Raw genomic sequence first — 24,143 nt, 5'->3', positions numbered from 1 at the left:
TTGGTTGTCCGCTGGCCTCATAGTTTAAATTAAGCGCACTGGGGATGCTTGGAAATTCTATGATGCGACTCTTTTTCAGAATCTCAAAATTCTCCAAAATACTTTTGTGCCACATAGGAAATTAATGAGACATCAGGGTAGTTCATGGAGTTGCTGTCTATACCACTGTTTCGATCTGAAAAAAAACTAGAATCCATAACTGTTTTTCTCTTTTTTTTAATGAGTCATATTTCCAAATTAACTCTCCATTTTAGGTACTAAGAGGTCAGCAGTATGGTAGGAGCTGTGATGTATGGAGTGTTGGCTGTGCCATTATAGAAATGGCTTGTGCTAAACCACCTTGGAACGCAGAAAAACACTCCAATCATCTTGCTTTGATATTTAAGGTAACTGTGATATAAAAATTACTTCTTTCTGCTAAAACTGTCAGGAGGCAGATTTTCATGGGTTCTCCTTAACTGTCAATCTCAGATGAAAGTATATCCTCCTTGAAATAAACATGCATGTATACGTCTCCAGGAATATACATGGTGTGGTGAATACTGGCAGCATATACAGTCGGTGCTCAATTTTTACAGTAGTCAGGCTCTCTAAAGTCACTGCAAACAATGAGTTAGCAAATGATGAATCATGTTCCTAGGTGAAATATGTAAGTAGATATATCCAACTTTCAAATGTAAAAACATAGAGCTCTTAGGTACACAATCTGCCAGTTTTTAAGATCTGATTTACTATCTTCTGTATTTAAAAAATTTACACCCGAACCAGGTACCAAATCCCGTCTGTTCTATCTTTCTGACAACTCTCAAATCCATTCTGTCCATTTTCAGCAGAGGAGAGTATAATAGTTGAGATTTTTAGCTTTTGATCTACACATGTGCTAGTTAAAAGCTCGGGCTCTGATGGGGGATGGGGTGACTGGGTGATGGACATTGAGAAGGGTATGTATTGTCGTGAGCACTGGATATTATATAAGACTGATGAATCACAGACCTGTACCCTCTGAAACAAACCATACATTATATGTTAATTAATTGAATTTAAATTTAAAAAAAAAGCTCGGGCTCTGGAGTGATACAGACATGGTTTCAAACTGTGCGTCCAGCCTTTAATAGCCCTATGACTAGGGAAATGACTTACTTGGTCTCCCCTCTGTTTTCTTGGTTATAAAATGGGTATAACGACAGCACCTACTTCACGGGATTATTATGAGGATACACAAAATTATCTCTGGGCCTGAGTAAAGCAAAGTCCACTGCACCGGCACCCAGCACCTCCCACCTGCCATAACTGCCTCCGGTCCTTCCCACACTTACAGAACTTCCGCATTCGGTGCAGTTGTGTCTGATGTACTAAATGCACAGGTGTGGTCTCTCTCACTTTGAATAGAAAGTGTAGGAGAGCATATAGTATAAAGTGAATACTTTACCTACCTGTCTACCATTTTGATGCACTTAGTCGTGTTCATTTGAGACAATAAGGGAAACCCATAGATCCATCTGCTCAGGATGTAGTTGGTCAAATTCTAAAAATCCTAAAATTTGAAACTTCTTGGAGGAAGCCTCCCATCCAGCGGGTGAGTTTTTCCATAGATCCTGTCGGAAGAAAGTCCACGCACTTCAGGTACAAGATGCATGTGTACTACAGCAGTTCCAGCTGTGCAAAGGGTCAACACACTGGTGGTTTCTCTTACAGATTGCAAGTGCGACTACTGCTCCATCGATCCCTTCACATTTGTCTCCTGGTTTACGAGATGTAGCTCTTCGGTGTTTAGAACTTCAACCTCAGGACAGACCTCCATCAAGAGAGCTACTGAAGCATCCAGTCTTCCGTACTACGTGGTAGCCAATTATAAACTATAATGGAGACAGGATGCTCAACAAGGCAAAACTTTTGTGGGGAACCACACTGATAATCTGCTGGCCTTCATGCCATCGAACAGCTATGAACAAGACCAGTGGGAACCCTTGACCTAAGTATGTGATTGACAAATCATGATCTGTACCTAAGCTTAGTATGCAAAAGTCCACAATTTGTGCAGAAACTGTAAACTGTGCCTTTCAAAGAACTGGCCATAGGTAAACAGGAAAGCAACGAAGTTTGCATGACTAATTAACAGAAGCGTATTTTGGGGTTTTTTGGAGCACTTTTTCAGCAATATTAGCAGCTGAGGGGCTCAGGATCTATTTTAATGTTTCAATTATTCTTCCATTTCATATCGTGATCACAAGCAGGGGGTTCTGCAATTCCGTTCATTTTTTTTGTCACTGGCTCTAAATCAGTATCTGCCTCTTTTAGGTCGGAATATGCTGTAAGTAGCAGTAAATATATTTTTAAAAGTTGGTAACTTCTTTATGAACCACAGTTGACCTTTATTTTTTAAATGCCTGGGCAGTTGTGGTTCACTGTGCATTTTACTGTTGGCCCATTCATTTCGTTTTTGGAAATTATGGTTCTATATTTTCATTTCACCTTCACTTTTTATATTCAGGGAAAGGTGATCTTTTCAAACCAGAAAAAAAAAAAAAATAGAACTAGGTGTGAACTAGAGTTTATTAAATACCTTGCTCTTGCAAGAGGTTTTTTTTTTTTAATACACATTTAATTTTGTTTTTAAAATTGGAAAATCATAAAATACTACCTTCACTGAGTCAGTCACTGCTCTTTTCATGCAGGTTAAATATAAATTAAGTGAAAATCAACTGTTCTCTGTGATGCAGCTCAAAACCAAGATCAAGATTACCTTGAAATTTGATTTTTTTTAATGTATTGGTTTCTTTTGTAGGAAACTTCACACCATTGAAGTCTTACTTTGTATGTAACAATCCATCATTCATCATCCATCACCACTAATAGTGACATTAAACTGCTATTTTCCTTCTACCATGCATTGTCTCTTTACAGTAGGCCTGGCTGATAATTAAAGAAAAATTAACTAATAACTCACCTACCAAGGAGTGATAGTGTTTTTACAAAATAAATTTGCTTGGAACTCCGAAAACGGTTCAGAAGGAAAAGTGAAATTGAATTTGACTTACACACTAATTCTTGGATTTTGCACAATTATCTAATGGTTTTCATCTGAGTTGAATTCAGATGCATGGAGTCCTGAAGGAAAATGGCAGCTCTTTTATCCTTTTTTTGTGAGTCTTTTAAATCAAGTAGTGATTAAATATTTAATACAACTTTTTGAGATGTTAAGTTTTAACTCTTCAGAAGCCAGTTGAATTATTGCAGAGTGAAACAGAATTGGTTATTCTCAAAGACTCAGGATAAACTAAATAAGCTATACAGAGTACATTTTAAATGTACATCACAAATTGGAAGTAAAATAAGTTACAAGATAAGTTTACAGGGATATATTGCATATAATTTTTAAAAGGCAGTTTTTGGGGGGGTTTTTTTTTGTTTTGTTTTTTGTTTTTTTTATGTGAATGTGTCTTTTAGTGAAATTTTACATTCCTTTGCTTTGGAAGATTGGCAATATTTGAAGAGTTAAAAATAGTACTGAAATGTGAAGTTTGGTAGCTCTAAATGTGTTGTACTTGACTTCCTTTTTTATTTTCTATCTTTTTTATGTGTGTGACTACTTAGAATTTTCACAACCCTAATACGATTGTTTCCGAGTTTCTCATGTGCAAGCTTTAACGGATGCACTCTTGCCATTTTATGTACTGGAAGATCATCACTGGTCAGATTAATACTGTGTCTGACAGAAATGTAAACTGTATAAACTGAGGAACCTCAGCTAATCAGTATTACTTTGTAGATCACCACGCCCACCACATTTCAAACTCAAACTGCCTCTAGACGTCCAAATCCAGTGTTTGAGTTTGTTTGCAGTTCCCTCAGCTTGCTGGTAATTGTGGTGTTTTGTTTTTTCGTTTTGTTTTCAATGCAAATGTGATATAATATTCTTATTTTCTTTGGATCAAAGCTGGACTGAAAATTGTATTGTGTAATTATTTTTGTGTTCTTAATGTTATTTGGTACTCAAAAGTTGTAAATAATGTCTACTGCTGTTTATTCCAGGTTCTACTACCTCAGGTGTCCTATAGATTTTTCTTCTACCAAAGTTCACTTTCACAATGAAATTATATTTGCTGTGTGACTATGATTCCTAAGACTTCCAGGGCTTAAGGGCTAACTTCTATTAGCACCTTACTGTGTAAGCAAATGTTACAAAAAAAATCTCTGGGTTAAGAAAATTTGGCTTAAATGTATCCTTTGTTATTTTAAATATATCGAGATATTTTAATTAAAATTTTTACCCCATTGAACCAATTTTATAGTATTTGTACCTATTTTGGTGTTTGTCTTTATAGTAAATAAAAGTTTTTGAACAAAGGTTGGTGATTTTATTTATTTTGCCAGCTGCCCAGTTATGTCCTTTATAGCTAAAGGATCCAGACCAAGATCACGGGTTCCTCATAGTTGTCAAGTTTTTTCAGTTTCATTCAATCCAGAATCATTCCTCAGTTTTTTCTTGACCTTCGTGACCTTAATATTTTTTAAGATTTCAGTTTATTGTTTTATAGAGGTCCTCTGTTGAAGTTTGTCTGGTGCTTCCTCATGACTGGATTCAGAGTATGCATTTGTGACAGGAGCATCAAAGAGCTGCTGCTGTGCTCTTCTTGGTATGTTTTTTTTGTTTTTTTTAAAGATTTTATTTATTTATTTGAGAGCGAGCAAGAGCATGAGCAGAGGGGGAGGGGCAGAGGGAGAGGGAGACTCCCTGCTGAGCAGGGAGCCCCATGCCCAGCTGGCTTGGTGTGTCTTATCGGGAGGCACTACAAAGCCAATTTGTCCCAGTGCTGGTGATACTGTCATCATCTGAGTAGGCTTCACCATTATAAAGTTACTGTTTCCCTTTGTAATTAATATCTAGCTTTATGTTAAGTATTTTGCAGAGGTGATACTTTGAGACTACATAGTTTGTTCTTCATTCAACTTTAACTCTCTGCTCTGAGCTTTCTTGAATTCTGAATTATTACTCTGATAGTTGCCAAATGGTGATTTTCTAGTTCTTGCATTCTTTATTTTATTAATGGACATTTTGCTATAAAGAGCTTTCCCTTCTCCCACTTATTATTCATTTATATCAAAATGGATTTGTGGATTCCTATTTAGTGAGAGAAAATCGATTACTGTCATCATGTGTTTGCTCAAATGGTCATACTCAGCCATTGGGTGCCTCTGAAAGCCAGCTTCTCTGTCCACTGGCAAGCCACCAGTATTCTTTGAACACTTGCATACTTAAAGACCCATCTTGTGTGTTCTCTGCTTCAGCCCTGGGATCAGCCATTTTCCATAGATTCCTTTGATGGAGATTGGTATTTAAAAACAGGGTGCTAAAAATACTCATTGCTTTTGGGTGTCACTTTGTCACTTGCTCCCAGGCCCTCCTGTACACAAAACTATATATATACTATACATAGATTTTGTGTGCACAAATGAGAAATATACATACATACCTACACATACAAACCATGAGTTCATACTAATGTAATTTCAATTTACAACCACCAGGTTCATTCAAGCCTCCCCTCTTTCCGTATTTTTAACGCTTTCCTGGACAGTGAAAAACCTGACTCCCATGTACCTCAATATATTGACTTATTTGTTCAAGTCCTCCCCCACCCCAATGCCCTGTGTAACCATTCTGATCCCCAAAAGGCTACCCTCCCTGCATGAAGCCCAAGCCCTGCTGGACTGCCTTTGTTCCACTTACCTGTGGGCTTTAGTATATATATGTATGTTCTGCAGATATTTTTTAAAGCCATCTTACATGTATATATAAAAGTTGTATTATACATATTATAGTATATATATTATATATACAATATACTTTATTTTTTTAGAGCACTTTTAGGTTCACAGCAAAATTGAGCAGAAGATTCAGAGATAACCCATATGCCTTCTGGCCCCATTGACTCACAGCCTTCTCGACTATCAACATCTAAGGACTTTTTGACAACAAGAAGGAAAGCTCTTCCAAAAAATTTAACTGAAAATTATAACTCTTTTAACAATCTGCCTTATGTGGCTTGACATGTTATATACTTCCACATAAATAGTACTGCTACTCGTAGGCAGCACAGGTTAAACTTAATTGATTCTGTTCACATAACTCTTTTTATATTGTGTGGAATTAAAGAAACAATAAAAACTATCCTCTTATGTTAAACTGTTGAGAAGGGGAATGAAGATTCACTCACCAGCAAGTATTTGTCAGGCATACCTTGGAACAGTGATAACACTCCATTTTACAAATGCGGAAGCCAGCCAATTGCAATCATTCTGCAATTCAAGCTACACCAGTGAACCACCAGCCCCACAGTTTTAGTCTTAGATTGTACCTTGTGGTTGTGTGCTCATTTCCACTTCTGTCCTTCGTTTTTCTGCCAGTAGTCATTTCTCACAGGATCAAACTTAATCAGAAACAAGATGAATTAACCCTGCAAAATAGGTAATGTCACAGAGTAAGTGTGGGTTCAGACAGCATTTTCTGTCTCTACGTTCATTGTAAAGGTTCTGTATAATAGGAAAATATGCATCTATGCATCTTTTTTTTTTTTAAGAGAGCAAGCGAGGGGGGCAGGGATGAGGCACAGGGAGGAGAGACAGAATCTTAAACAGGCTCCATGCCCAGCGTGGACCCCGACGTGTGGGCTCAATCTCACAACCCGAGGTGAAATCAAGAATCAGACCCTTAACCGAGTCACCCAGGCGCCTCCAAAAATGTGCATCTTTTAAACAGGCTTTAGATATTACTGTTAAAGGGTACACTTCTGTCATTTCCAGAAAATACTACCTTTGAGAATAGGTTTTTGCCTTAGAGGAATTAAATTCTATTTTTCTTTGATTCTATTTAAATGGCATTAATAATTGTGTAAACGGACCATATCTGCAGGTTAGATACAATCTAGAAAAATGTTGGGATATCATGCTTACCCAGAAATGCCAGAGAACTAATATAGTAATCACTACTAATATAGTAATTCACTTGTTATAAAATAAAATGCATGAAATACTGATGCCACTGGGGAAAACAGTGACTAACAAACTTTTGCGAACTGTCGTCTTTCTACATCATGACAATTTTTAGGTTTCTAGGAAACAGTAGTAGGTCATAAGGATGGACATGGAAACCATGGTGTATGAAACATAACCCTGGGTCAAATCTGGCTCTGCCGCTTGCCATTTGACCTTCTGCCTCTATAATGAAAATGACTGTTGTGTGAAGTAAAAGAAGCTATGTAAATGGCCTAGAACATTGCCAGGCACTTTGGATGCACAATATATGTTTGTTTTAATAAGTGAGTGATCCAAAGATTACAGACTCAAATACCTATGAGGCTAGAAGTGTCCTTAGCAGGGCCTGTGGCCAACCTGAGAGTTCATGCCAGATTTATGTTCAAGAAGGGGGTCCATGCCTGCCATACTGGAATGGGAAGAAAGAAATAACAGTGTTGCCAAAGCCTCTAAATTTTTAAAAGAAGCTGGAAATCTGGAATTTACCTGCAATTTCCTGGTGTTTAAACAGGGGAAACTAATTAAAAATTTGGATTAGGAACTGTAGGCTAAACAAAACTCATATGCTAGATCTGACCTGTGGCCAGCCACTTTTTGGTCTCTGACTTTAGCCCAGGCTTATAAACCAAAAGAAGATAGAATATTGGAGGAGAATCTCCACTTTGGAAAAGTGGATTCAGGACTTTTGTCATCTAAGAGCTATGAGAAGAGGGGAAAGTGGAGATGCTGATTATAGATGCTAGAGAACAAACCTCTGAGGAGAAAATTAATGTCTAATTACATGCACTAATGTGAAATGTTTACCACTAAAGCCAAATTATCATGTAGCAAATTATGCATATGTAGCATTCAAATATGCATCACTGTGATACAGTTAACTTTGTGAATTTTATTTGATAACAGATATTCTATTCTGTCTGTATTATGTGACTGAAGAACTCCATCCATGACTGAAGCCAGCCTCATCACTTTGTAGTCAACCTGGAATCACTCTGGCCCATGCATGAGGCCCTCAGAGCCCTCCACAGAGGGCTAAAACCAAGCTAACATGATGATGCAAGAGGCAAAGTCATCACACCCCAAAGTAGCTTTTCCAACAATGCTGAAATTCCTATTAGAGTTTAGAGATAATTAAATGCTATTTTCCTTTAGAGTCAATTTGCTGAAGGAGATTTCTCAACATGTATAAAGACATACTGAGGGGCACCTGGGTGGCTCAGTTGGTTAAGGGTCTGCCTTTGGCTCAGGTCATGATCCCAGGGTCCTAGGATCCAGCCCCACGTCGGGCTCCCTGCTCAGTAGGGAGCCTGCTTCTCCCTCTCCCTCTGCCTGCCGTTCCCCCTGCTTGTGTTTGCTTGCACGCGCTGTCAAATAAATAAAATCTTTTTAAAAAAGACATACTGAGAAAATAAGGGTGTAACTAGGTTGAAAGGGAAAGGAGGAGAAATAACATGGGATGGGAGATACTGAGAAATCCTTGGCAGGAAGTGGCATGATTGTATTTTGTGAAGATCATTCTAGCGTCTTGAAGAAAGAAACACAGTGGTACAAGAAGCAGAGACAAACTCAGAAGATAAATGCAGTGTCCAGATAAGAAATTATGAAAAGGGGTGCCTGGGTGGCTCAGCCGGTTAAGCATCTGACTCTTGATCTCAGCTCAGGTCTTGATCTCTGCGTGGGGAGTTCAAGTCCCACATTGGGCTCCAAGCAAAGCTTGGAGCCTATTTAGAAAAAAAAACATTATGAAGGGAGAGTGACAGCCTCATGGCAGCATAATAGGTCCCTACCAAAACTGAATCATGAACAAACAGAAAATGTGAACAGACTGATAACAAGGGGACCAAATCCATAATCAAAAAACTACCCTTCATCCAAAAAAAAAAAAAAAAAAAAAAAAGCCCAGGACGAGATTGTTTCACAGGTGAATTCTATCAGACGTTTTAAGAAATATCCCTCTCAAACTTTGCCAAAGAACTGAAAAGGGAACACTCCCAAACTCAATTCATGAGGACAACATTGGCCTGATACCAAAGCCATACAAGGACTCTACTGGGAAAGAAAACTACAGGCCAAAATCCCTAATAAATAGAGATGCAAAAAATCACAACAAAACATTATCAAACTGAACTCAGCAGCACATCAAAGGGATCGTACACCATGAACAAAAGGAATTTATTCCTGGGATACAAGCATGGTTCAACATATACAAATCAAAAAATGTGATATGCCACATAGACGGCAGAAAACTTTTGACAGAAGGGCAATATCCTCTTATGATTAAAAAAAAAAACGCTCAACAATTTGGGTATAAAAGAAACATGCTTCAACATAATAAAGGCCATACATGACAAGTACACAACTAACATCATAATCAACTAAGCTTTCATATACTTGTTATTTTCCCTTAAAGTCAATGTACCTAGGGAGATTTCTCAACCTTTACGTAAATATGCTGCCAGGATGAGGGCTGTACATAACTTAGATGAAAAGTTGAAAGCTTTTCCTCTAAGATCAGGAACAATCAGGGGTGCGTACTCTCACCAGTCTTACTTAGTATAGTACTGGAATTTCCTGGCCAGAACAAAAAGAAAAAAAAAAAAAAAGCATCCAAATCAGAAAGGAAGAAGTAAAATTGTCTTTGTCTGCAGATGATATAATCTTATATATATAAAATCCTAAAACTCCAAAAAACTGTTAGAACTAATAATAAATGAATTCAGTAAAGTTGAGAGATATAAAATTGGCGTAGAGAAATATGTTGCTTTTCTATACAGTGATAATAACGAGCAGAAAGAGAAATTAGGAAAACAATCCCATTTACAATTGCATCAAAAAGAATAAAATACCTAGGAGTAAATTTAACCAAGGAGGTGAAAGACCTGTACTCTGAAAACTATAAAACACTGATGAAAGAAATTGAAGATGACACAAATGAAAATATATACCAATATACCATGCTCCTGCTCTGGAAGAATTAATATTGTTAAGATGGCCATACCATCCAAAGCAGTCTATAGATTCAGTGCAGTCCCTGTCAAAATATCAATAGGGGCATCTGGGTGGCTCAGTTGGTTACGCGTCCGACTCAGGTTATGGTCTCATGGGTTGTGAGATAGAGCCCCGTGTTTGGCTCCCCACTCAGTGGGGAGTCTGCTTGAGATTCTCTCCCTCTGTCCCTCCCCCTACACATGTGCACTCTCTTGTTCTCTTTCCCAAATAATCTTAAAAAAAAACAAAAAACCAATAGCATTTTTCACAGAACAAGAACAAAGAATCCTAACATTTGTCTGAAACTACAAAAGACCCTTGAGTAGCCAAAACAATCCTGAAAAAGAGTAACAAAGCTGGAGTTATCACAATTCCAGATTTTAAACTATACTACAAAGCTGCAGTAATCAAAATAGTATGGTACTGGCACAAAAACAGAAACATAGCTCAATTGAAGAGAACAGAGAGCCCAGAAATAGAGCCACACTTATATGGTCAATTAATCTATGACAAAGGAGGCAATAATACACAATGGGGAAAAGACAGTCTCCCCAATAAATGGTGTTAGAAAAACTGGACTACAATTAGAAAAATAAAACAATCACTCTCTTATACCATATACAAAAGTAAACTCAAAGTGGATTAAAGACCTAAACACAGGAGCTAACACCATAAAAAGCTTAAAAGAAAACATAAGCAGTAAACTCTTGGACCTCAGTCTTAGCAATATTTTTTGGTTCTCTCTCCTCTGGATTAAGAGAAGTAATGGGGGATCAGAAAGTACAGCATAGGGAATAGAGTCAATAATACTAGAATAACTGTTTGATGAAAAATGGTAACTATCATGGTGAGCATTTCAAAATATATATAAATATTGAATCACTATGTTGTACACCTCAAACTAATACAATATTACATGTCAACTATATTCAATTAAAAATTTGTTTTCAGTTGCAGGATAGGAAATCAACATACACAAATCAGTAGTTTCTATATACTAAAAATCAAATATCTAAAAAAGAAAAAACATTCTCCTTTACAAGTGCATCAAGATCAATAAAAGACAAAGGAATAAATGTAACCATGGAGGTGTAATATCCAGACATTGAAAACTAAAAAACTATGATCAAAGAAACTTAAGGAGAAATAAATGCATGAAAAGATAATCTGTGTTCATGGACTGAAAGAATTAATGTTGTTAGAATGTCCATACTACTCAAAGCCACCCATAGAGTCAACAAAATCTCTATCAAAATTCCAGTGACAATTTTCACAGAAATAGAGAAAGCAATTCCAAAATTTCCATGGAACCTCTAAAGACACCTAACAGCCAAAGCAATCCTGAGAAAGAAGACTAAGCTGCAGACATCCCACTTCCTGATTTCAAACTCTACTACAAAGCTATAGTAATCAAAATGGCATGGTACTGGCATAAAAATAGATATGATGACCAATGGAACTAAATTAAGAGCCTAGGTATACACCCTCATATATACAGTCAGCTAATATTTGACAAGGGAGTCAAGAATATTCGGTAAGGAAAAAAAATCTTTTCAAAATGGTGCTAGAAAAACCTGGGTAACAATTTTCAGGATAATGAAATCAAACACTGATTTTACATAACTCATAAAAATTACCTCAAAATGGATTAAAGACTTAAATATAAGACCTGGAAATGTAAAACTCCTAGAAAAAAACCACAGGGATAAAAACTCTTGATGATGGTCTTGGCAACAATGTTTTGGATAGGATAGATACCAAAGTGGAAGCAACAAAAGCAAAAGTTAGTAAGGAACTGAAACTAAAAACTTCTATACAGCAAAAGAAACAACAAAATGAAAAGGCAACCTACTAAATGGGAGAAAATCTTTGCAAATCATATATCTCATAAGGGGTTAATATTCAAAATACGTTAAGAACTCACAACTCAATAGCAAAAGCCAATCTAATTAAAAGATGCACAGAGGATCTGAATAGTTTGTTCCAAAGAAGACATACAAATGGCCAAGAGATACATGAACAGGTGCTCAACATCAATGATCATCAGGGAAACGCAAATCAAAACCACAAGGAGATTGATATCACCTCAGGGAATGTAAATTGGTGCAGCTGTGGAAAAGAGTATGAAGTTCCCTCAAAAAATTAAAAATAGAACTTCCACATGATCCAGTAATTCCACCACTGGGTATTTATCCAAAGGAAATGAAATTACTATCTCAAAAAGGTATTTGCATTCCCATGTTCACTGCAGCATTATTTTCAATAGCCAACACATAAAAACCACCCAAGTGTCCATAAATTGGATGAATGGATAAAGATGTGGGGTGTGTGTGTGTGTGTGTGTGTGTGTGTGTGTATTATTCAGCTGTGAAAAAGAAAGAGATCCTATCATTTGCAACAACATCAATGAACCTCGAGGGCATTACGTTAAGTGAAATAAGAGTGAAACGAGGATGGTATGATCCGCTAATATGTAGCATCTTAAAACAAACAAACTCAGAGATACACAGAACAGATTGGTGGTTCAGGGGTTGGGGGCTGTAGGTGAGCAAAATGGGTAAATGTGGTTAAAAGGTACAAACTTCCAGCTCTAAGTTCTGGGGATGTACAGTCTTGAGTACAACATGATGCCTATAGCTAACAATACTATATTATATATTTGAAGGTTGCTAAGAGAGTAGATCTTAAAAGTTCTCATCACAAGAAAAAAACTATGTGTGATGACAGATGTTAACTAAACTTATTGTGGTGGTCATTTTGCAGGGTATACATATATCAAATCGTTATGTTGTACTTATAAAACTAATACACTGCTATATGTCATTTTAAAAAACTTATGTAGAAGTGAAGGGAAGTAGTCTAGATGGCTTGAAGGTTCTTTTCACAGTCTGACTGCTGCTCAACTCTCTCATCTCCTGGACCATCACCTTCTCAAGACCAAGATACCTTCCCAGCCACTGCTATTTCCCAGCATGGGGAATGGTCCCTTCTATCATCACACTCTTCTATGAGGACATTCTGTCCCTTTCTTCACTTGCTTCACTCCAACTTATTCTTCAAGACTTGCTCTTAGTTCCTCTAGGAAGTTACCCCTAGCCATGCTGAGTCAGATGATTCTCTCCTGTAATACTCTGGCAACCATAACTAAACTTTTTCTTCCTTCCCTCACTGGACTATAATCTTTTAATTACCTTTCTTCCATAAGAGACTATGAGCTTTGCAGTTGTACGAAGAATACCTTATTTTTTTCTGTGTCCTCACTGACTAGTGCAGGGGCTGAAACAGACTCAACCTTGGTTTGCTGAACTAAAGGGGAAGGAGAAATTATTGACTAAAAAAATACAGTTGATTTCTAACTTAATTAAAATATTTACAGCTTAAGTGACTGATGAAAACAGTTTTCTGACTATATTTCTTAGTGGGATATATTCAACAACAAAAGAAAGCAAATAAATATTTGGCTTCAGTAGCAGTGTCGTAATTCTCAAAGCATTTTGCATATTGTAGGACAGAGTGAATAAATAAATATATTGATGCCACTGAGAAACAGGATTCTCACTGTAGGAGTAGGAAGATGTAAATATGAATGGGAGGTAGGGAAAATCAAATGTTATTAAATCTCAACTGGGCATGAACTCATGGTCTTTAAAATATAGTTTTTAGTAACAATGAGCACACCTAGCTCTTCAATCTTGGCTTCTGAGGATGACACCTTAAATGAAAAGAAACAGGGCTCCTTGTATAAGTAACTAGTTCCAGATCTACAACAATAAAATAGAAAGCGAGCCTAGAACATAAGCCTAATGGGGCAAGTCAAAAGGATACAGCTTAACGGGGCTCCTACAGAACAAATTTGGGGCAATTTGATCATCAAATGGAATAATGATGTTAATATGCTGAATAAAAAAAGGCCCAAGAGCCAACAGTGATTACAAGAGGGCAGAGAATGAGAAAAAGAAAACAATTCTTCACAAAAGAGTTCCAGCTAATAAACTTATAAATGTAGAAAGGGGAATCAAATTAGAAACGCGTCATTTCATGAACTCTAGTGTAGTAATGTACTCAGGCAAAAATCCTCACTGATGCCGAAACCACTGAAAGGTTGGGGAAAAGGATCCCCTCATGGCCACAGAACATCACTCTAGAGATTACTTCAAAATACAATGGGAAATCTTTATCTTCCAGTGGAGGTCTGTCGTCACTTATAAAAAGTGCTTACAGGTAGCATCATGTTAGGACAGACTGAAATGATGGGACTGCTGATGTGATGCAGTAAGCACACATTATATATAATATATATCATAAGGATCTATACCATCAAAATTAAAAGTCTACCTTTTTCCAGAAGTGTCCAAGTTGAATTATGAGAAACAATCAGAAAAACGGTGAATAGGGGCGCCTGGGTGGCACAGCGGTTAAGCGTCTGCCTTCGGCTCAGGGCGTGATCCCGGCGTTCTGGGATCGAGCCCCACATCAGGCTCCTCTGCTGTGAGCCTGCTTCTTCCTCTCCCACTCCCCCTGCTTGTGTTCCCTCTCTCGCTAGCTGTCTCTCTCTGTCAAATAAATAAAATCTTAAAAAAAAAAAAAAAAAAAAAGAAAAACGGTGAACATAAAATATTTATGCAAGACACCAGGTCTGATCTCTTCATATATGTTTTATGTCTTGGGGCGCATGGGTGGCTCAATCGGCTAAGTGTCCAACTCTTGAGATCAGCTCAGGTCTTGATCTCAGGGTCATGAATTCAGGCCCCATGATAGGCTCCACACTGGGCGTGGAGCCTACTAACTAACTAACTAAATAAATAAATAAATGTTTTATGTAATGAAAAACAAATAAAAGCAGGGGTAGACTAAATTAGAGCACATTAAAATAGACAAAATGCAATGCGTGAACTCTGATCTAATTTAAAAAACAAGTCATTTTTGAGATGAGAAATTTAAATATGGACTATATATTCACGATATTGCATATGACATTGGGATTACATAGAAAAATGTTATTCTTGTAAAGCCATTCAAATGGAAAGGGGAAAAAAAAAGAGAGACAAAGGGAGGCCACCTTGTAAAATATTAACAATTGGTGAAACTAAGATAGATGGTTGTTCATTGTACTTTTCCATATGTCAGAAATTTTCAAATAAAAGTTGGTAAAATATTTCTTAAGTTTCTACGGTTTTGGTTTGCCATCATTTCTCCTTTCACATTTTACCTTGATTCTTTCTTTTGCAGCTAAGTTCCTGCATTTCGGTGACAATTCTGCCCACACTAATTGACCACCAGTTTAAGAATTATTTAGGCAATTACATAATATCCAGAAGAGGGCAGCAGAGTAAAACTTTTCTTTAATTAAAGGATGATCTCGGTGTGCTAAAATCTGCCAATTATCTGAAAATCAGACTTTACCTCACCTCTCTCTCGTGAATAAAGCAGCTGTGTCAGCGTTCCTCTTAGAAAATTGAAAAACTCAAAAGGCAATCACTGAAACTTCTATTTTTCCTATCTAAAATCTAGACTCAATGTTTATCATCTGATAGGACATTCCTATTGTCCCATCCCCTCTGACAGTTATAACCAAGGAGAGGCTGTATCAAGACACGTGATAACTTTTTCTCTGGTCTACTGTTCTGAAAATCACCCTGCTCCTAGCTGGCCATCCACACTCCTAGCTAGCCATTGACGCTCCCACTCATCCATCCACTATTCATCTACCCACCCACCTACCCCCCATCTGTCTTGGCAACCACTAATCCTTTAAGCTTCCTAAACTATTTCTACATGCTAGTGCTCTGGAACCTTCAATGATTTCCAATGGTATGATTCTACTCTGCCTGAAAACTTTATTTCCTACTACTCCTAATGTAGATTTTTGCTTTACTCAGATATTTTTGTTCTGTGAACCCGTTGTGTTCAATACCATCTCTGTACCTTTGCTCATGCCCGTGGTTCTCAAACTTCTTGGTCTCATAATTTGGTCTAAGAGGCAGCTGAGAACCAACTGCACTGAATCTTCTAGTTGATATTCAAAGCTGCTGCAACCGTGTACTACAGAATTCTATGGGGCATCATTCACAGTATTGTCCTATTAGGTCTGTGTATTTATTACTTTCCACTAGATGGCAGTAAAGTGTCTGGAGGAAGTGGTGACTTTTGCTAATTTAAAGACTAACAGAGATCATTTTTTTTCTTCTCCCTTTTATGCAATATTTTAGGTCCCACAGCACAAAATAACTTCCAAGTACTTTGTGACTAATTTTTTCAATATGCAATATACCGCTGTAATTCAAAGAACTCAATATCCAATGAAATGCCTTACCACATACTTTCCTACTCAAAATTTTGCACCACAATATGCGGTTCTAACACTCGATTCTAAAACATTTTTGTCTTCAGACTCCATTACACCTTTGAAGATTATCAAGAGTCCCAAGGAGCTTTTGTTTATATGGGATATATCTACTGATATTTCCTATATCATATGAAAACTAATGCTTTAAGGTATTTACCTATTAATTCATTAAAAATAAAAACTCAGAATCTATTACATCTTAATACAGATGACATACCTTTAAGAAAAACAGCTAATTCCCACCCTCCTCCCAGGTAGTGAGAAGAACGGCATTTTTTATATTTTTGCACAAGAATTTCATTTCCAGCTTAATAAAAGAACTGGATTCTTTTTTTTTTTAATTTTATTTATTTACTTGACAGAGAAAAAGAGCAAGAGAGAGAAAGAATGTGGGTGAGAGACAGAGTGCACACAAGCAGGGGGAGAAGCAGAGGGAGAGGCAGGTTCCCCGCCGAGCATGACCCCAAGGCAGGGTTCAATCCGAGGACCCCAGGATCATGACCTGAGCCAAAGGCAGACATTTAACTGACTGAGCCACCCAGGTGCCCCAAGAACTGGATTCTTGAGACAGGGGAAGATGGCAGAATAGGAGGACACTAGGTTCACCTCGCCCCATGAATCCAACTAGGTAACTATCAAGTCATCCTAAATATGCTAGAAATCGACCTTTAGGCTGGCAAAACAAACTCCACAACTAAAGGCAGAGGCCACAGTGAAGAAGGTAGGAAGTGCAGAGACGCAGTTTGGGAGAGAAACAGATTGTGGCCACTGCAGTGGGGAGGGAGCCATGGCTGCAGAGAAGGACTAGAGACAAGCTAACACACAGGGGAGGGCAAGGGGAAAATGAATCTCCATAGCAACTGGCTTAGAAAACAGGAGAGCCTGATTTCTTGAGCTCTTCGAACCAGCCAGGCTTAAAGCCTGGAGTTCTAAAGGTCAGCATGCTTGGCTCTAGGAGAGCTCAGGAGGACATTGGGGCTGCTCTAAGAGAAAAGGCAGGTCAAACACCCTGCACACTTATAGCATGGAAACAATGATCTGAGAGCCCCTGGGGCACACATGGTGAGGTTAGTTGCTCATCTCAGAGCATATCACAGAGAGTCAGCGTTCATGGTGAGATTCCTGGAAGAAAAGAATTCACAGGCACCGTTTCCTGTCCTGCCCCTCAGCATAAGCACAGGGCCACCTGCAGTAACCAGCACAGACACCTGCTACCTAACTTACACCAAGCCCTGCACTCTCACACTCTGGTGGAGCCGCCCCTCCCAGTCACACCTGGTGGAGCCGCCCCTCCTCAGTCCCAACGCAGCGGGCCCTTCCCCCAGAAGACTGGCCCAAACCCATGCTCACACCTCCTCTCTTAATGTGGGAGTTTTGGGGACCCTCAGTTCTGGTGGCAGTGGTACAGCACCAACAGGTCTCATTTCACAAGCAGACCAGAGCACACCTACTTGAGACAGGGGAAGATGGCCAAGTAGTTCAGGCCACGTACCAAAGGCTACCCACAAGAGGCAAACAGAGCCTCTGCAGACGACTGACCTGAAGGATAAAGCAGCCAGGACACAAAAGCAGAGTGCACGCAGCACACAAAGGATTATTCTCAGTAGCACCAGGCCCTAGGGAACAGGTGACATTACACTGCAGGGACCTCTTCTTCATAAAGCCATTACTCTCAAAAACAGGAGATGTAGCTGACTTTCCCAACACAAAGAAACAGGCACAGAGACTTAGACAAAATGAGAAGACAGAGGAATTTGTCCCAAATGAAAGAACAGAACAAGGCCACACCAGGGATCTAAGTGAAAAAGAGATAAGTAACAATGCCTCATGGAGAATTTAAAGCAATGATCATAAGGATACTCCCTGGGCTTGAGAAAAGAGTGGAGTACATTAGTGAGACTATTAACACAGAGATAAGGAATAACAAAGAAGAGATAAAGGGCTCAATAAACAAAATAAGAAACACGCTTGATAGAATAAACAGCAGGCTGGAAGAAGCAGAGGAATGAATTAGTGACCTGGAAGAAAGAGTAATAAAAGTAATCAAGCTGAACAAAAGAGAGACAAAAGAATTAACCAAAATGAAAACAGACTTAAGGAACTCAGTGACTCCATCAAACATCGCACATTCGTATTACAAGAGTCCTCGAAGAAGAAAGAGAAAATGGGGCAGAGAATTTATTTTAAAGAATAAAAGCTGAAAACTTACCTAACATGGGAAAGGAAATAGATATCTAGATGCAGAAGTCACAGAGAACCACCAACAAAATCAACAAAAGCAGATCTACATCAAGACAGGTTGTAATGAAAATGGCAAAATATAGTGATAATGAAAAAATATTAAAAGCAGCAAGACATGGGGCACCTGGGTGGCTCAGTCGGTTAAGCATCTGACTCTTGATTTTGGCTCAGGTCATAATATCAGGGTCCTGGGATCAAGCCCCGCATCAGGCTCACACACTCAGCAAGGAGTCTGCTTCTCTGCCTCTCCCTCTCCCTCTGCCCTGCCCCACATGTGCACACACATGCCCTTTCTCTTTCTCTCTCTCTGAAATGAATAAATAAGTCTTTAAAAAGAAATAGCAGTGGGATGCCCCCGGGTGGCTCAGCTGGTTAAGCATCTGCCTTCAGTGCACGTCACAATCCCAAGGTCCTGGAATCAAGTCCCACATCGGGCTCCCTGCTCAGCAGGAGCCTCCTTCTGCCTCTCCCCACTGCTCATGTTCTCCCTCTCTAATAAATAAATAAAATCTTTAAATGAATAAATAAAGCGATGAGACAAAAGAAGATAGTTACCTACAAGGAAACCCTGTATGGCTACTGGCAGATTTTTCAGCAGAAACTTTCCAAGCCAGAAAGGAGTGGCATGATATATTCAAAGTGCTGAATGGGACGGGCATCTGGCTGGCTCAGTAGGTAGAGCATGCAGCTCTTGATCTCAGGGTCATGAGTCTGAGCCCCACATTGGGTGCAGAAATTACACACACACACACACACACAAAAGCAAAGTGCTGACTGGTAAAAACCTGCACCTTGGAATAATCTATCCATTTCCCTCCCCAGACCCTCAGTATAAACTAACATCAGTAAGCAAAGCTTACTCCAGCAAAGCTATCATTCAAAATAGAAGAAGAGAGAGAGTTTCCCCAAACAAACAAAAACTAAAGGAATTCATGACCACTAAACCAGCCCTGCAAGAAGTACTAAAGGGGACTCTGAATGGAAAGGAAAGACCACAAATGATAGTACAGAAGTAGGAAACACAAAAGTAGTAAAAATTAATATTTCTATCAAGTATCAATCAAGGAACTCACAAAATAAAAGGATATAAAATATACCTTACAGCATACACCTAAAACATAGGGAGGATCCATACTTGGATGATATTGATGATGAGATGGACACAGATATAGAAGCAGCTTATGAAAAGCTTTGTTTGGAATCAGAGCATAAGCAAAAACAGTAAAGTTAAATTTCAACATATCAGTTTTATAAATCAGTTTAGGTTATGGTGCTTTAGAACACAGGAAAACAAGAAAATGTGTCACACTTACATCAAATTAACGATGTTGAGTTATGTTACTATCTGCCAAAATAAACTTTATTCCCTATAACTTAAAATGTGTGTGTGTGTGTGTGTGTGTGTGTGTGTACAGTTAATTCCACTGTTTTGGCTGCAATAAAATTGATTTTGAAAAAAAAAATCCTAGGCTTGCCTCATCATTCAAACATGGCTAGATAACTAATGAATCATTCTGAAAACCTAAGAAATTGATCTGAGGACTGACAGAACAAACTACACAAGTAGGCAAAGGAGGCCATACTGCGGAAGGTGGAAGGTAGGAGGTGCAGAGACGAGATTTTGGACAGAAAAGGATTGTGGGTGTTGCAGAGGAGAGGCAATGCTGATCATCGAGAGAGGCAAGAGAGAGAAAGAGAGGAGTGCACAGGGGTCACACAAGGAAAAATTTCCCCAAGCCATTCACTGGGTAATGAGAAGGGCTGATTATCTGAGTTTTGACAACCAACGGAACTCAAAGACTGGAGTTTTAGAGGTCCACACCATGGCTGATGTGGAGCCCAGTGGGCCCTGAAGGCTCCTGTGAAGGAGGGCAGAGAGCCCAGTAGTGGACAGCACGATCTGAGGATCTCCTGGAACACACTGGAAGAGATGGTTCCCCCTCCTTGGAGCACATCTGGAAGAGGTGGCATTGCCTCACCAAGGACAAAAGAGCCCACAGACACCATTACCCTCCCCTGATTCTCAGCATAGGTGCAGAGACACCTGCTAACCTGGGTGGCTAACCTGGACACTGGCTTTTTGCTGCACTCTACTCCAAACTCTAAGCTCCTGGGCTTTGATATGACTGCCCTTCTGGGACAAACCTGCACCAGCCCCAGAAGAGTGAGACCCTCCCCAGAGCTCCAGTTCAGGTTTGCCACATACTCCCTAAAGTTGGGAGTTTTAAAACTCAGCTGGCCTCCCTGGGATAGAACATGGGCGCACTGTGCTGCAGGGGAGGCAGACAGCCCAGACACAGGGTGAAGGCAGGGATCTGAGGGAAGCCTGGGACAATGAGGGGAGATTGTTCACTCTTCTGTGAGGGCTTCCTGGACACTGGTGGGCATAAACTCCCCTCTTCGTGGATAAGGGAGAGAGGGCTGGCGTCATTTCCCTCCCCAGTCCCTCAGTATAAACTAACATCAGTAAGCAGCACAGCACCAACAGTGGAGGCATAAACCGCTTACACCAAGCCCTACCTCCTGCACTCTGCATGTGCTTCCTTACTAGGGCAAGTGTACATGAGAACCAGAGCAGCATGCCCCTCCCCCAGAAGACCAGCACAAACCCCCCTCACTCACCAAGTCTACTACCATAGAGTGCTGCAAAGCTTCACCTCTAATGAAAATAGAATCAGATCTCTTTTAACAAGCAGACCAGAGCATGCCTACTTAAAAGTGACCACACTCTGACCAAGGTACAATCACTCCCCACTGCAGGCAAGGAGAAGTTCTGCAGAGGACTGACCAAAGGGAAGGGGCAGCCAAAACACAGTAGCAGAATGCACACAGCATATACCAGACACACCTCCTGAATTGCCAGGCCCTAGACAGTTTATGACCTTTTCTTTTCATTTCTTTTCTTTTTTAAATATTTTATTTATTTATGTGACAGAGAGACAGCCAGCAAGAGAGGGAACACAGCAGGCGAGTGAGAGAGGAAGAAGCAGGCTCCCAGCAGAGGAGCCTGATGTGGGACTCGATCCCGGAACGCCGAGATCACGCCCTGAGCCTCAGGCAGACGCTTTAATGACTGCGCTACCCAGGCGCCCCATGACCTTTTCTTAATAAAGCCATTACTCTCAGGAGCAGGAAACATAACAGGCTTTCCTAACATACACAAAAAGACAAAGACCTATACAAAAATGATAAGATGGAGGAATTCATCCCAAAGAAAGAAAGGTCATGGCCAGGGATCTAACTGAAATAAGTAATAAATAGTATGCATGATCCAGAATTTAAAACAACAATCATAAGGATACTAGTTGGACTTAAGAGAAGCACAGAGGACACTAGGGAGTCCCTTACCATAGAAATAAAAGACCTAAAAACTAGTTAGGCAGATAAATAAATAAATAAATAAATAAATAAATAAAATTTTTTAAAATGCTGTAACTGAGATGCAAAAACCAACTGAATGTAATGATCACAAGAATGGAAAAAGCAGAAGAATGAATAAGTAATGTAGAAAATAAAATTATTGAAAATAATGAAGATGAAAAGAAGAGGGAAAGAAAAATATTGGCTCACAAACGTAGACTTAAGGAAATCAGTGACTCCATAAAGTGTAATAACATTCATATCATAGGAGTCCCAGAAGAAGAAAAGAGGGAAAAGGGGGCAAAAGGTTTACTTGAGGAAATTACAGCTGAAAACTTCCCTAATCTGGGGAAGGACACACATATCCAAATCCAGGAGGCACAGAGAACTACCATCAAAATCAACAAAAGCAGGCCAACACCAAGACATTATAGTAGTAAAATTTGCAAAATACAGAGATAAGGAAAAAAAATCCTAAATGCAACAAGGGAAAAGAAATCCCTACTTACAAGGGAAAACAAGTAAGGTTAGCAACAGATCTCTCCACAGAAACTTAGCAAGCCAGAAGAGAGTGGCAGGATATATTCAACGTACTGAATGGAAAAAATATGCCCCCCAAAATACTCTAGGCAGCAAGGCTGTCATTCAGAATAGAAGGAGAGAAAAAGAGTTTCCCACACAAACAAAACTAAAGAAGTTGGTAACCACTAACCCAGCCCTGCAAGAAATAGTAAAGGGGACTCTGAGTGGGAAAGGAAGACCAAAAGCAACAAAGACTAGAACGGAACAGAGAAAATCTTCAGAAACAACGACTTAACAAGTAATGCAATGGCACTGAATTCATATCTATCAATAATCATTCTACATGTAAATGGACTAAGTGCTCCAATCAGAAGACACAGGGTGTCAGAATGGATAAGAAACAAGACCCATCTATATGATGCCTATAAGAGATTCATTTTAAACCTAAAGACACCTGCAGATTGAAAGTGAGGGGATGGAGAAGCATTTATCATGCTAATGCACATCAATAGAAAGCCAGAGTAGCCATACTTATGTCAGACAAACTAGACTTTAAACCAAAGACTGTAACAAGAGATAAAGAACAGCACTATACCATAATAAAGGGATCTATCCAACAAGAAGATCTAACCATTGTAAATATTTATGTGCCCAACTTGGCAGCATCCAAATACATAAAACAGTTAATAACAAACAAAGGAACTCATTGATAGTAATACAATAATAGTAGGGGACTTTAACACCCCATTTACAGCAATGGATAGATCATCTAAGCAGAAAATCAACAGGGAAATAATGGCTTTGAATGACACTCTGGACCAGATGGATTTAACAGACATATTCAGAATATCTCATCCTAAAGCAGGAAATACACATTCTTCTTGAGTGCACATAGAGGCATTCTCCAGAATATTACATACTGGGCCACAAATCAGACCTCAACAAGTACAAAAAAACTGAGATTATACTGTGCATATTTTCTGACCACAATGCTATCAAACTTGAGGTCAATGACAAGAAAAAAATGTGGAAAGAACACAAATACACGGAGGTTAAAGAACATCCTGTATTCTTTAAGAATGAATGGGTCAACCAGGAAATTAAAGAAATTTTAAAAATAGATGGAACAAAGAGTAATGAAAAAAGGAGAGTCCAAAACTTTTGGGATGCAGCAAAAGCAGTCATAAGAGGTAAGTATATAGCAATCCAGGCCTACCTCAAGAAGCAAGAAAAATCTCAAATACACAACCTAACCTTATACCTACAGGAGCTAGAAAAAGAACAAATGAATCCTAAAGCCAGGAGAAGAAGGGAAATAATAAAGATTAGAAGATACAGAAACAAACAAACAAAAACGAATAGAACATATCAATAAAACCAGGAGCCGGTTCTTCAAACGAATCAATACGATAGCCAGACTTACCAAAGAGAAGAGAAAGGTGCCACATAGTTAAAACCATAAATGAAAGGGGAGAGATAACAACCAACACCACAGAAATACAATTACCAGAGAATATCATGAAAAATTATATGCCAATAAATTAGGCAGCCTGGAAGAAATGCATAAATTCCTAGAAACATATTAAATACCAAAAGTAATACTGGAAAAAACAGAAAACTTGAACAGATGTATAACCAGCAAAAAAATTGA

At 38.9% G+C, this 24,143-nt stretch overlaps 1 protein-coding gene and 1 long non-coding RNA gene across 3 annotated transcripts in view; one reads left to right on the top strand and one right to left on the bottom strand.

The window, feature by feature from the left end:
- MAP3K1 (mitogen-activated protein kinase kinase kinase 1) overlaps positions 1-4,347 on the top strand; it is a 74,035-nt gene extending 69,688 nt beyond the window's left edge. The window contains exons 19-20 of the mRNA XM_040622250.1: positions 255-386; positions 1,696-4,347. Of these exons, the coding sequence (XP_040478184.1) occupies positions 255-386; positions 1,696-1,845 (282 nt within the window). The 3' untranslated portion in view covers positions 1,846-4,347. The remainder of the gene's footprint in view (positions 1-254; positions 387-1,695) is intronic.
- LOC121100720 overlaps positions 1-24,143 on the bottom strand; it is a 66,330-nt gene that overhangs the window by 23,680 nt on the left and 18,507 nt on the right. Inside the window, exons 2-3 of one of the 2 annotated variants that reach the window (XR_005832497.1) lie at positions 6,360-6,458; positions 1,434-1,595 (exon numbers count right to left, since the gene is read on the bottom strand). This is a non-coding gene — a long non-coding RNA (uncharacterized LOC121100720). The remainder of the gene's footprint in view (positions 1-1,433; positions 1,596-6,359; positions 6,459-24,143) is intronic. The other variant, XR_005832496.1, reaches the window with a different exon arrangement.

The sequence above is a fragment of the Ursus maritimus genome, unplaced genomic scaffold (assembly GCF_017311325.1).
Source record: "Ursus maritimus isolate PB19 unplaced genomic scaffold, ASM1731132v1 scaffold_5, whole genome shotgun sequence".
In the NCBI taxonomy this organism is placed as follows: Eukaryota; Metazoa; Chordata; class Mammalia; order Carnivora; family Ursidae; genus Ursus; species Ursus maritimus.
This window is presented reverse-complemented; position numbering and strand designations above follow the sequence as displayed.